Source organism: Callionymus lyra, chromosome 4 (genome assembly GCF_982586985.1).
Source record: "Callionymus lyra chromosome 4, fCalLyr1.hap1.1, whole genome shotgun sequence".
Lineage (NCBI taxonomy): Eukaryota > Metazoa > Chordata > Actinopteri > Syngnathiformes > Callionymidae > Callionymus > Callionymus lyra.
This window is the reverse complement of record NC_141821.1, coordinates 18623630-18638897: the sequence shown is the minus strand read 5'-3', so window position 1 is coordinate 18638897 and position 15268 is coordinate 18623630. Positions and strand designations below refer to the sequence as shown.

The window sequence follows — 15268 nt, the reverse complement described above, 5'->3', positions numbered from 1 at the left end:
AAGGTCATGAAAACAGCAGGATTACCAAACAGTTTTTATCGGGAAGATCTACCTTGTTATTTTTTAACTAAACAGATTGGCAGACCGCTCCCTCAAATGTTATACCAAGACCACTGAAACGATCACAAATTCCAAAATGAAAAATGTTAATGTATTTTTCAAAAAAATGTTTATTGCAAAATATAAATGTGAAAAAAAAAATTACTGACACAAGAGAACTTGAAAATAATAGCGGTATCTCTCACTTGTATGTCCTCACCTGTCTCGATCTTTGGATGAGATGTTGTAAAGATGATTGGCAGCTCCATCAGCACAAGCCCTCAAGAGAGCTGCAAACAGAGAGTGACAGTCACAAACACAAAGATTGCCATCAAATTGTTGGATAGGATCACTTGTGTGGCCTATTTATGTCATATCAGGCCGACCCAAATGTTTATATTTTCACTTAAATACTTGAACCTGCTTCATGGTAAAGCATTGCTGCATGCCAGACCAGATAAGTACAACATGTTGACAGCTTTAAATACATAATAACATAAATAATACTCAATAGAGTCACCTTTCAAACTTTTTTTATATTGAACTCAAATGGACAAGAAAGTGGGAAAACATGACTTGGATAAACCTTACTCTGCAACATTCATTACCTCAACAGGAAATTGACAGGCCTTTAGTTCAGAAAACAATACTTTATCGATTATTTGGATTTTAAGTTGTGATCCGAGGAATCGATAGTTCAAAAAAGTGCATCAAGTCACCCAAATTTGTATTGAAATCCATTCACATGTTGCATTGACATACTACTACAGAGCAAAACATGCTCTAGAATAGAGCATAGGTTGTTCTTCATACAAACAATGAAAAGAAAACGGTGCATTTAAAATGTTAGTAGAGTGCATTGTGGGTAAATGAGGCAAATTGTGGCAATCAAATAAATCAGTATGAATTAAAAATATTAGGGACGGGCATCTTATATGTTTTATCCGTTACTGGTGCCAATCTTAATATTTAATAATACAATTACTTTTTACTTGGAACTGATGTACTTTGTCTGAGTTACGTTCTGTCAGCAAACTGTAGTTTTGAGGCTAAATTGTTTGTATGCGTTTTGGCTAGCCGGACGTGGCTTCTGTGCACATCGAGAGGCAGAAGATGTATTTTTAATATAGATATTTTGAAGTTTATACATCCATCTAAAGTAGTTAGGAATTAAAATCCTGCTCCTGTAATTGCATTTGTTCCTTCAGTACCCATTTCTTAATTGACTGAGTACATCACTCACAGGGAAGTTAATGGCTCTGGCGTACTATATAATTGAATGAATTAAAGCCACACTTTTTAAAAGGGCACTTAACTGTACTGTACTGAAAGTGGGTGAGTGTGGCTGTGCTTTTGGTATTTAATACAAGCTTTTCAAGATGTGAGGTAAAACATTTGCAAATTTATTCTGCTCAAATTGAACCATAAATCTATTCTTTTAAGTGTGTTCTATGGTACGCAGGGGAAGGACTTCAAAGAACAGCTATGGTTAGTAAAGCCTGTAACAAAGACACCAGCAACAATTTATCCATGTGTCCATTACAAAAAAAAAAGATATCTCGAAACGTAATTACAGATAGTTTCTTACTTCATTGCATGGGTGCAAAGTAAGATCAAGTATACCGACAGAAAAGGAATGAATTGCCCATAATTGCCGTAAACTCCCTCCCATCCTCTTCTCATCAGTCCTTCCCAGAAGTTCATTTGAAAGAAGACGCTCGGCACCACTGACCGGCAGAACATAATGAGAAATGTGATGCAGACGCACAGGACCAGATTTCCTCACGGAAATACATTTGATGCATCTTCTCCTTTGAGAGAGCCTTAAACGACATGTTTGTCAGGTAGATGCATTTGCTGATCAGGTGCACCCAAGAACCATCACACACAACAAACAGCATACAAATGTTTCAGCTTAGAACTTTGTCAGAACATCGAAGTCAGTCAATGTTACTGATGACGATATCCCATAAAACTTAATGAAGATGCTGTTCACTCTTGTGATTGATGAATTCCACTTCATGCAAACGTCAAGTTAACCACAGTTGCAGAGGTGTCAGGATATACCAGTGTATCAGTGCACAGGAAATATATTCATGATCCAAATAACACAAACTGCTGTAGCTAACCAGGATTCTGGAAGTTCGACCGGACGTGATCGTTGACTAACTTGGGGTTTACCAGATGAAGACTCGGCTGGTTCTGGAGCAAATAAATAACATCAAACTAACTTTTCCTCGGCCCGTTAATCTTTCCTCTGTAGAACAGATGACGCATCACAGGTGAAATGTAAATGAATGACAGACAAAAGAAACCTGAGTCATCTCACACTCCAAAATATTACCTGCATTTTTGGGGAAACCTCTCTGTCAGGAAATATATCTGAAGATTGTTTACATTTTTTATTTTTAACATAGCTTATATAGAAAAAATGTGTAACCAATTGAGTCGTTTTTAAAATGATAATTCACAATCATGAACACAATCTAGATTTTAAATATCAACTAACTTATCTGAAAGTGATATATATTTTTTTTCGTTATGTTCCGATCATGTTTTCAAAAGGCACCTTCCCATTGTTCACATAACAAAGCGCAATATGAATTCAAACGTGCATTTCCAATAGTGACGAACATTATTTTAGTGCATTCTTGAATTAACACAAACTACACAGGGGATGGAGCATGGGATGGATTTTTGGGGTGTTTCCATTTTCCAGACCCACTGTGTTTTACTTGAGTTTGAATAAACTCATAATATTATTTACATTATTGCCTTTGTCAAGGAGGTTACATGATTGATGTATATCCGTCTGTTAACAGAATAACTCAATATCAAAAAGGCATCAAACTTGACTTAATAAATGAATTACCAAAACAAATGAAAAGTCTTGTTTTAACCGTTTAAAAAACTAATTTTAAAATTAGTCGGTACAATCTTTAGAATTTTGACATTTGACATTTTTTAAAGCCACATGATTCTGCTCCATCCATCCATCCATCCATCCATCTATATGTGGAATGTCTGAAATGAGATGAGTCAAGGGAGGGGACTGTCGTTCTTTTTCTCATGAGAATTCCTGCCGTTCAAATGTCTTCAGCAGTCACTGCCAAATGTGTGAGAGATGGAAAGCACCGAGTAGACTGGAACCACAACTGAAGCAGGACTACCATGCATAATACTGCAGCTACTCTAACACAGCTTATATTGTAAAGCTCCAACGTCTGATGTTGATTTTACAGAAAAACCTTCACAGGTTTGCTTAAAGGGCACCTAATGTGTGGACTTAAGTGTGTCTTAAATTGATGTTGGACCTCCATTGTACTCATCAGTATGTTTCCGTTTGTACAAAACTCTCTTTTAATAAAGATATTTTCATTAGAAAATGGACTAAAAACACTTGGTTTTCCTCAAGTCTTGTGTCCCATAACCACGCCCACTCTGCTGTGATTGGTCAAACGTCGAGGTTTCTCAGTGCAGTGTCATCAAGCCTGAAAGTGTCCTCCTCTATGAGACGTGTTTACAGAAAGAAGAAGGACGTTCTTCGCAGCTGCAGGAGGAGCAAAGCCCATTATTACGTTGTAATGGGATCTCTTCTTGTAATTCTTGTAAAGATTTACAAAATGTGAGTAAGTGAGGAGAGTTGGGTTTTCACATTATTTGCACTTTAACAGGTCTTTTTTTGGCTTCAGTGTTTCAGGTTTTGGAGGTCAAGGACACACGGATTTGATCTCCGGCCCATACATATCCAGTTTCTGTCATTTCTTCAATGTTGTGTGGATTGTTTTTACTTGCAAGAAGAGATGTACTTCCATAGGTATAAACAAAGGTTACAAATATCAAACTCTATTAACCATTTTTTTACTTAATGCATCCCTTATCTGTGTATTTAATTTAACACTAGTTCGAATATTTACTGAAAGAATTTGTGTTGCCTTCCTATTTGGTTTTTACAAAAGGCACAAACAGGAAATACATTCATGATTTTGGCAAATGACTGAGCCTCGATAAATGTTTTGATGCTGCTATGTGACTTTATGGAAAAAGGATTGATGCTGTCATAGGATGGAACCAATACACCCACATGGCTACAGCCAAGTCATTAATCCAATTAAACCATGTCTTGAAATTTCCAGTTTAACCAAAATTCCACTTGCATATGAAAGGCCTGCACGTACAGATAGTTTCTAAAGCATGGCAACCAGGCCATCGCTGTCACTCACTGAGTCACAGTGACCTTGTGAATAAGTAGCCTTCATAATCCTCGCCAAGGTTTAGAGCACACTGTCATTCACATGGCTGCATGATAAATATGTTTTGGCAAGGAGATAACAATACGTATGGCGTGGATCTAAAGCATGTCTTTAATTCAAGTTGTGCTGCGATATTGTACAGCAATATTGATGAGACCAGTTGAAAGATTAATACCTGTCAGGATGGTGCTTTTGCACAGAGCAGGAAAGGGCACATTGAAAATATTATTATGCTTATTATGATGCTTTAATATCCTTTTTAATCCATCAGTCATTCATCCATGTCATTTTTTAGTGCTAACACTAACATTCTCGTCACACTACAGCATAGATTTGATTGATTCCCTGAACCAACTCAAGTTCTCTCTCTCGTCTCATTCTCTTAGTCTAACGTCGTCTGTACACTATTGGTGACAATGCATACTGTATTTCCTGGGCAACACAAAGTACCCAATTAAAAGCCCAAAAACACAACTCGCCCATACCCTACATTTTTTTCACACCTTATCTCCTAATCTCCTGCCTCTTTCTCGCTACCAAGCTAAGCCGCACGCTCAGTGAACTAATCGCTGAAGTGCGAAACCATGGTTTTGAGCTTCAAACTTTAAAAAAGGTTCTTTTTGAAAAGATAAGTTATTTCAGGTGCAATTGAAACACCCATCTGTTACAAATTGTGTTGTTTTTTTCTCTGCTGAATCCAGTTTTAAAAAGCGAAGACAAATACATAAGAGCAACGAGCTACAGTTCGTTGAGTGTCCACTTGAGGCTGGCGGTTTAAACGAAATGGCTGCAGTTTCATTGTCCAAAAAAAACGTAAAATCACTGCCCTTGAAAGGAGTCTGGCTTTGGTAGACTTCATTTCTAAGATGGTCACCATCGCAGATTGGCTTTAAATTGTGGCTGAGAAAGAAATTGGTAATGTCCAAGATACTTCGTCAAAATAGAGTACAGGAAAAAGTCTGGCCAACCTTCCTTTCTTAAAGTAATGATGGTCACTGGTTTCCTCGTAATTTAGCTCTTTGGTTCTTATCATAATTTGTATTCTAAGGGTTGTTGAATAAGTTGGACTGTTGGCTGTGTATTAACTCGACCTCTGCGCAACACAACTGATGGCCCCAACTCCATTCAAAAGTCAAGAAAAGGTAACACAAAATTACTCAGACAAGACACACTTGTAAAGTGAAAATTATGTCATGTGAAAACCTCTTGAATGTATCCAAAAAAAGAGCTAAAAGTCTGGAAAACAGTAATTGGAAAAAAAGTAAAAAAAACTAGACTATAAGTTCAAATTTCTTTGTACATAATTCCACATGTATTAATTCATAGTTTTGATGGCTTCAGTGAGAATCTACTTCAGAAAAAGTCATGAAAATAAAAAAAATACATTAAATGAAAGGTTGCGTCCAAACTTTTTGCTTTTATTTAATTTAACAGTCTATGTTTTTTAATTTAAAAATGAATGAAATCTATTTAAATACAGCTTAAAATAATTTTTCACTTATTTCGTAAAATTCTACCGAAGAAACATTCTTAATATTCTATGTCGCTACTTCTATCCATCCTTACCTATCCTGCATATCCTCCTCAGTCACGTCTATCCTCTTCATGTCCTTTTGAAAACTTCTTACCCCAGTCTTGTATTCATCAATATACCCTAAAAGCCACACCTTTGAAAACATCCAAGTCTTTTACAGGGGTTCACATCAGTGATTGCCCCATCGAAAGCTTTATTTCTGCTTTTACGCAACGCCTGAGAGATGGACCTTGAAGTAAACGTCGACTAAATTAACAAGCAAATCGGAGCCTGACTTGATGAGCAAGCGGGTGACTGATGGAGCAGATGAAGGAGAGGGTGTGTGAGCCAGATAAGCAGCTTGTTCCCACTTCACAACATCACACTTGGAACCAAGTAAATGAGTTTTCCTTTGATCAGTGTTGTGCTCTGCCACCTTCTATCCCGGCTTTCCTCCCTGCCACTCCAGCTCTCCCAGAGGTGAAGACGGGCCCAGCGGCGGCACATCAGAGACCTGTGAGTGTCTCCTTCTAAACGGCTGAAGGTGTCTGTGGGGCGGGCACAGGATGACGGTGCCTTCAGGTGACAATTTTGAGACAAACAAACCGTGACATGATCGTGCGCCAAATGTCATCCAGGCATCTGATAAACAACATGAATCATATATGACACGGTGTAGAGTCAGAAACTTTTACTGTCACGCTGACAAGGACATGTTTAAAGGTAAAATATCCTGATTTAATCACACATTTTCCCGTCAAATTAGCTTTTTAGCTTGTGTGAATTTGAAAGACGGACTTAGGCAGTCGTTAAACTGTATGTCATGATGTGTGTGTCACAACGTGACAAACACAGAAAGTGTCCATGTGTGAAAGTTGTTTGATCATTTTTCTATATTCCATCTGATTTTTTTTTGAACTCGTGAATGCAACTCTTCCCAATTTTGTTTTGTGCAGGATATACTACGGCAATAAAATGATACTGCACTATCCTACAAGCACATGCTGTATGGAGGGAAAGAAACTGGAGAAATTATAGGTAGCAGTAAAAACTACACTATTAAAAGGAACATAAATGAAGTCTCTATTGTATGAGTTGCTATAACCGGCGACCTTTGCACATAGTCAATGTTTTCTGGTATTTATACACGTTGGATATATGTAAACATATTTTGGTAACAATTATATTAAATAAAACAACAACTATGTAATTCAAATGAGGAAAAATCTATAAAATGAAATCTGTTTGGGAACTTAATCGGTTATTCACAGATTTATTTTCAGTGTGTTTTTTTATGATATGCAGTGAGTCACGTTCAAAATGTGGGTCAGTAGCGATCATGGTTTTATAAGATTTTTTTTTTTTTTTTTATACACTAATAAACCATTATTATGGAATGCTGGACCAAATATGTCAGTCGATGCAGCACGACATCAGCCAGTACTACATAGGTAAAGCCTTGAGCATTGTAAACATTTTTTCATTACATTCTTCACTTGGTTGCAGCCTGTCATTACGGGCAGATGGGATTAAAAACCATCACTCCACAACTGAACTCCACATGGTCTTACTTACAGTTTAGACATTGGTCTTAAGGCTAAGATGACAAAAGGCAATACCTTGGGGACTTTGAGAGAACCGGCTGTCGTATAAACAAACCGTTTTAAGATGAGACCATCCGGGGAGTTTCTGTTTGTCAAGTGGTTTCTAGATAAACACCATTTGGGATTTTCTCAACTCAGACCACAATCTTAACATGTAACATGTGACCTGTAAATCTACTATGCCTTCTCAGGTTCATACTTTATTATTTAAGTGAATATGTCCTTTGTAACATGGTCTGGATCAGCTCAATCTAAATAATGACATCCCTCCCCCGTATACAATGTATTCGAACAGAGAAACTCTTTGGATATTAATTATGTTGGGTGTCGTTATGTTTTTGAAATAAATATCAAACTTGTTTAATTGTAATGTATTCATTTTGGTTAAGATACTGACCTTCTTTACCACCAATAGTATCGTCAAAAGGTTGAGATTTTACCAAATAAAAAGTACAAGATTGAATAAGACCTTGTTCTTAGTGTGCCTCAATCGAGACTCTTATGAGCGTTCTTTGTTCATAATTATGAGTCATAAATGTACAGTAAGCCCTCTGCATACATTCATTCAGTCTTTGAAAGCATTTATAAGAGGACGTTATAGACATGCAGATAAGTCATGCAGTAACTATAATTAAGTAGAGAACAAAGGGAACTTGAGATGGTCAGTTTTCAGTTTGGCATTATTCCAGTTCATGGTCTTCAGTTTTTGACAACTTTCAGAACATTTGCACGTCTATCCATGCTCAAGATAAAAAAGGAATATCATTTCATTAACATGCATGTCACATGAGAACACACTTCTTTGTAGCGTCACATTAGCAATCAGGAATTTGTCCTACAGGTGTAACGAAACAGTTTTCAACATGACGATAAGAACAGCAATTATCTCAGTAGTAAAAAAAGGTTTGCATGAACATAGCGTTCCATTTTTAGAAATGCTACCTTTTTTCCAGAGAATGTTTAAGTAGTCCTCGTCCAAAGGCTGGTTGAGAAGAATGAGACATATTCGCTGCTTACCTGTAATCAGAGAAGATGGCAATTAGTTCTGAGGATTATTGGCATGAACTTCTGAAATAATGTTAGCAGCACTTGTCCGTTTGTATTAATGGCTGTTTGAAATGTTCTTTAAGCACATGTGGACAAGAGCTGGGCAAATTAGAAAGGCAGCCATGCCTTGGATGAAACTCAGCAGCTTTCCGACTGCTATAGCTCCCTAGCCAGTGAAATGTCAGAGGGTGAGAACATTGATAACAATGACTATGACATTGATAACAATGACTATGACAATCATTGATAACAATGACTATGCAGTCACTAGGGGTGTGTATTGACATGCATCTGGCCGACTGCTTCTATTCAATTTGAAACCAAAATACTTTAAAATCTGCTGAAATCAACTGTATCCTCTCGTCCTCAGTCATGATCTTGCAGGATTTCCTTGTTGCTTTAGCTGCAGAGGATGTAATGACTGCCGCCATCTAGCGGCCGGAAGTTTAAAGAGTAACTAACGTGTTGATTTAAGTGCGTCTTAAATTAATCTTAGACCTCTATTGTATCATCAGTATGTATCTGTTTGTACAAAACTCTCTTTTCATTGAAATATTTAAATTACAAAATGATCTTAAGGCCCGCCCACTGAAAACCCTTTTTTTGTTTTTCTGGAGATTAAATCTTGTTCACCATAACCACACCCACTCTGCTTTGATTGGTGAAGCATTGAGGTTTGTCACTGTGTGTCATCAATTCCGTAAGTCTCCACCTACAAGGACCTTGTTGTATAAACAAAGCAGGGTGTGCTTACAGCTGGCTGGAGGAGGACTGAAGCCATTATTACATCATAATGGACTGTGCTCTCGTAACCTTTGTTAGCTGAGAACTTTAAAAAGTAATACGTTCAAAACATGGTCATGATGAGGGACTTACTGCTTCTTACTTACTTCTTAGAAACTTGGGTTTTGACATTAGTTTAAAAAATGGGATGTCATTGTCCACCACGGACTCAATCTGTTGCTATAACGAAAGAAAACCTCTTTCAAAAGGTTGTCTCCAGTGCGACACCTACTAACAGTAGAATGTCTGGGAATGTTTCAGGGTTAAAAATAATTGACTAGGTCAGCGGCGAAAGACAGTTTGGATCATTAGGATTCAAGTTCACGGCTTGATTCTGTCTGGATGCAATGTAGGCCAGGAAGATAAGCAGAATGCAGTCTTTTGAGGTCTCGGTTTCCAACTAGTATCTAACCTTGTGAGCACGCTGTCAAACACTGCATAATGACAGAAGAGGTTTAACTACAAAGTGTCCTTTGAAGGTTAAAGATCACTTGAAGGATAGGAAGCATCATCTGCTGCAAGTGTTGATGAAGTTAAAGGTGGGAAGAGGAAAGGGAAAAGGAGGGACAGAAGCAAAGCAGAGAGGGAGGAAGAGGGGGTGTCGATTTGTCAGTCTTGTCTTATAATTGGCTGGGGGTGTGCGGAGAAGAAAAGGGAAACTCAACCACCCGTGACTTTTAAGATAATCCTTTGCCACGCTCTCTACATGCAAGAGTAGATGTGCACTCTGTTCAAAGTAATGTCACCTTAAAGGACTCTTTTTAAGGTGGAAAATCCCCCAAAAGACTAGCATGCACATTGCTATAAGGTAACCACTAAATACTGTATATATAATAACCAACAAATTTTTTTTTAATAATAATTTGTGTTGAGGTGAATGGGCCAACAGTCTCCTCTTTACTACTTCTACAAAAGAAAACATGTTGGGATACTGCTCCAGTCAACTTTGTTACAGTACAGGGAAGAACATCGAGTTCAATTGTGTGCAAAAGATTTAACGTTCAGGATCAGCCGGTCAAAGTGGTCTTGCCGTTTCCCGCTGTATACCAGTGAATATCTGCTTTTCACATAATTAGACTAAAAGCAGGAGAATATTACACTATAATTGGGTCACAACAGCTATGTAACAATAATGTTATTTTTTTTACGTTTCATTTTACAGCCACTGCAGAAAAGTGACCAGAAATCGTTTCCTTCACCTGAGAAAAATTTCTAAACTAAAGGAAAATTTAGTCAAAACACGATCTGGAGCTTATAATCCATGTGTTTGTGTCTTCTTGTTTAAACTATTGTAACAGTTTATTTTGATGTCTAAACAAGAAGGAGCTGTCTCGCCTGCACTTAATACAAAACTCTGCAGCGAGAATTCTGACAATCTCCAGTAGGAGAACTTACATTTACCCAATCCTTAAAACTCTTCACTAGTTGCCAGTTTCTTTCAATTTTAAAATTGTGGTTCTTACTTTCATGGTCAGGCTCCTCCTTACATCACTGATCTGATCCAGCCTCACATCCAGCTCGGTCTCTGAGGTCTGTGGATCAGAATCTGCTGATGGTTCCTGAACACACTTCCTCTTCCTCTCCCTCTGCGTTTGATGGATCTACTGACTCTTTCAAGAAACATCTTAAGACATTTTTATTTGTGCTTTTCCCTGATTTTCTTGGACTACTCTGTTTGTCTTATGCGTCTTGGCGTTTTAAAGTATATATTTGAACTGTGTATTGTTTTTGATTGTGAAAGCGCTTTTTGACCCTGGTCTAGAAAGGCGCTTTACAGATAATCTTTACTTTACCATTTCTAATGAAAATGTTTTTTTTTTGTTTTTTTTAAGGCGAGTCCATCAAAAGTGATTCTGGCAGAAAGGTTACTAATGAGTTGTCACCATGTTTTGATTGATGTTACCCTTTGTGTGTTATTGATTGTTACGCTCTACAAGAGGAGGAAACAATATTTGGCATGTTCTTGCACGGCACAAAATGATACACACGCGCACGAATGTCAGGACAAACAAACTGTGTGCACACAAACAGAATTAGAACGACCTTTGTCAACATACAAGGCGATTACTGCAAGTGTAGATGCTTCAATTAAAGTCACTGAAGATGTAAAAGCTGCGAAATGAGACAGGCAATTATGGCTGGATAAATACAGGATATCGCAGCGCTACATGGTTTTCCATTGGTACTCATCATCTGATTCCATCCGGACACATTATGTTAAACGCCTTAGCAGATACACATTTATTCTCATTAGATGGAAGCTAAAACATGGATTCCCACTTGTCCACTAAACCTTTGGCAGCTTGCAGACAAACAAGAATATCTAACTCAGATCATACGGGGATTATGTAAAAACCTTAACATAAAAAGAGAAGCCAAACACAGAAGGAAGTTTGAAGGAAATAATTCATTTGCATTTTAATGTAAAAACGGGATTGGCTGGGGAATTTAAATTGAATCACATGATGATTGTCGTCATCTGTAGAGTAAATTCAATATCTATTTACCCGATAACACTTTGGATCAGGGAACAAATTAATCATTAAACCAATTTCCCTATTTACTCATTGATCATTAGTGTTGTTTAGAGCAGTTAAGGTTGCATTGACACATATTAATATTATTATTATATTTAAAAATAACCTTAAAAAAAAAAGGTAAATATTTTTCCAAAGACCAAATTTGATTTGTTAATTCATGTGTATTATCTTGTGGATTTTTTGTTGCATCGCTGTGAATTCATAGATATTCACAATAATGCATACAGGTCAGGAATTCCGTTTTGTCTTGTATTATAAGTTATTACCTTTAAAATCCTTCCTTCTTAATTAAAAAACCATGCTATAAAAATATGAATACATTTGATATAGCGATGGTCCCAAAGGATTTTATTAAAGGGATTAATACAGTTATATTTATCCATCTATATTGATTGTGCCATTTTAAAAAGATGCAATTAACTAGGTGAGCACTAAAAAAGGCAGAAAATGTAGTAGGTTTGCGGCCCCAGTTCTTCACCACCATTGTGACAAAGGTAGCAAAACCCGTACGACGAGAAGAGATTTTCATAACTGGAAGCAAAAGCGACAGTAAAGATAATATATTCTAAGGTTATCTATGGATTATTATAGAGACAATTTGGAACTTAAAGAGTAGTTTAAGGAGACCTAAGAGTCGCCTGCATTTCACTGGCCATTCACACTTTAAGAGGAGCTGACGATTAGGTTTTTAGAGCAGCCTGGCAGGGTAAGAATATTATTTGATCACAACCAGTAAAAGTGTATAAACGCTGTAAGAAATAAGTGTCAATGATGAAATAATTATGTCTGCAATACACATATATATGTATGATATTCAAACATTATGGCATGTACATTTGACATTTAAGTATATTTGGAGAGACATTAAGCAGCAAGCGGTCTAAATATATTATGTATGATGAATTTCAAACATCATTCTATATTTTTTTAAAGCTGAATTTGCTGATTTCCATAGGTGAAACAGGAGGTGCAGCATCGACGCAAAGCCTCACCTCTGATTGCACAATGGTGCAATGGTGTGGCTGGTGCAGGAAACCGTGTCCCAGCATGTTGCTCGTATAATGTATGCAGCTACGCTTCTATTCCAATACTTTCCACACTCTGGCTTTAACCATTACAGTTTGATACTTGTAAGTGACATATTTAGGGATAAATATATACAAGCTTAACAAATAGATGAAAACTGGACTTGAATCAAAAGAATGACAATAACTCATGAAATAACAATAGTCAATTGAATGAGACAACATGTGGGTTTGTATATTTAATAAATCTGACTGAATAATTGTTTGTTCAGAAAAAAGAAAAAAAAATATCATAAAAAATCATGTTTTAGGAAAATGAAAGTTTGGCAGCAAATTGCAATATCTCAAATTAACTTTAAGATCTACTTATCTTATCTGAGGGTCAGAGTAAAATTTCATTTAAGTAGCAGTGGAGGATAACTGCAGTGCTAAAGATTTTCTGTAACATATGCATTTTTTGTAACAACTAGTCTCTGGGTTCACTCAGTAAATGATTACTTTTACTAGTCAAGGACTGGGTATGGTTTTAATTGTTTAAACTCTTTGTGACCCTGGTCTAAAAAAGAAGCGCTTTACAAATATTACTTACTTAGTTACTTACAAGTTAAACAGTAGGCTTATAATAACAACTCAAAAATTCTTGTAACACAGTTGCTCTCTGTATTATGACTTCCTAAACTAAAGAAGTAATTCTAATAATCCAGGTTTGTTGAATATATTTCACCTTATACGAATTTCAATAGAAACATTGAACTCATGTCAGCTCACATATCAAATCACTAATCACTGAGGAATTAGACAGTTTCCTTTCCTATATCCAGATTCTTTCTTTTGTTAATGTTGCTGCACTTACACTAAAAAAGAGTTGTGGCAAAACACCCACATGCCGTTTTTTTTTTCTTAGGAAAACTAGATCAAGTTTCAACATAAAGTTCTCAAACCCATGGATTTCAGTAGGAAAGTATGTGACAAGATCAATTTTAAAATAATTCAAGTATGAATTAAATGTGATTTAAAAGAAAATCAGTTTTAATTGGATCAGTGGGCTGTGCCTTTCTTTCTACACCTGAGGTCTTAAACTCATCTGGGGGCTACAAAATGGTACTCAAGGTAATGGTACCAACTTCAAATACATTTCTGGACAATATATATTTACATTTACTGAAGTGAGGAGTTGATTTGGAAAGACACTTACCTGAAGGCAGCAAGCAGTCTAAAGGCGTTACTGTATCCATAAACACTGCCCAGAGAAACTGCTGCTCAGTCCAGAACTTGAAGCTGTGAACGGTAGCAGAGGTAACGTTAGAACACTTTTAAATTGATAAACTTTATTTTTGTTTTCATAGGTGCAACTGCAAATTCAATTTATTATGTAACAAAATAAATTGAGGCATAAGGCATTAAGCAGTAAAGAAAAATAATAAATATATATAAAAAGTAATGTCTTACACCACTATGTTTAAGTACTTTACGACTTAACTTGAAGTTACTTGCACAAGACTCAAAATAAGAACAAAGCATCATAATACATACAATAATATGATACACCTGTGACGTTAACTTCTTTTTAACTTCATTAAATTAGGGAATTCAAATTTCAATATTTGTCTAGTTCTCTCTCCCATGATGATCTTGCTTACCGCCATATACAGTAACATATATATATATATATATATATATATATATATATATATAGGTTTACAGATTTCATGACATTTATAAATTGTGACACGTAATTTATTTACAGACAAACTTAGTTTCAACAATGTATAAATGTAAGACAGCAAAATAAATAATTAGATAAATATTTTCACTCACTTTTCCTGCAAGCCTTTGCCACTGAAAGCAGAGCGTTCTAAAACGTTCTAAAACGTTCTAAAACGTTCACACAAAAGTTCACAAAATAATCATTTACTAATGTATGTCTGACTGAGCTGCTCCTCCGTGCACCTGTTTCCAAAGTGTGATCGATGAAATCCACGTGGACCGGAACGTTCACAGGCTGCAAACACGTGGATAGATTAAAAAAAAAGGTTATTTTAAACTCAACGCACAAATAAAATTTAACAACGTGAACTTCGTTTTCGCTCATGCGCTAACGGAATCCACTTCCGCCATTGAGATTGTAAACAAACAACAAGAGTTTCAAGAGAGGAAGACAAGAAAAAAAAAGGTTGTGATGTATTTATGGGGACCTCTACAGGCTAGATTAATAACTACACCTTGAATGCAGATTTGACAGTATCATGCAGAACAGAAACATCTTGAAAATAATGAATAAATAAAAATACCGTTGTCAAAGCTGATAATATAAATTAACATGTAGTGCGTGAACTGTTTTAAATCAAACTTCAAACATAGACAGAAAAGTTGTTGAACAATACCAAGAAAATATTTGACTTTCAAAGAGCTCACAAAATTATACTTTAGGCAGAATACTTTATTCATCTGCAGACATGCATGA

At 36.3% G+C, this 15268-nt stretch overlaps 1 protein-coding gene across 1 annotated transcript in view; it reads right to left on the bottom strand.

Moving 5' to 3' along the window:
* Window positions 1–14914, bottom strand: part of tpk1 (thiamin pyrophosphokinase 1) — a 52008-nt gene extending 37094 nt beyond the window's left edge. Inside the window, exons 1-4 of the mRNA XM_087789111.1 lie at window positions 14623–14914; window positions 14000–14082; window positions 8352–8426; window positions 260–329 (exon numbers count right to left, since the gene is read on the bottom strand). Coding sequence (XP_087645237.1) covers window positions 260–329; window positions 8352–8426; window positions 14000–14039 — 185 coding nt within the window. The 5' untranslated portion in view covers window positions 14040–14082; window positions 14623–14914. The remainder of the gene's footprint in view (window positions 1–259; window positions 330–8351; window positions 8427–13999; window positions 14083–14622) is intronic.
* Window positions 14915–15268: the final 354 nt, after the last annotated feature.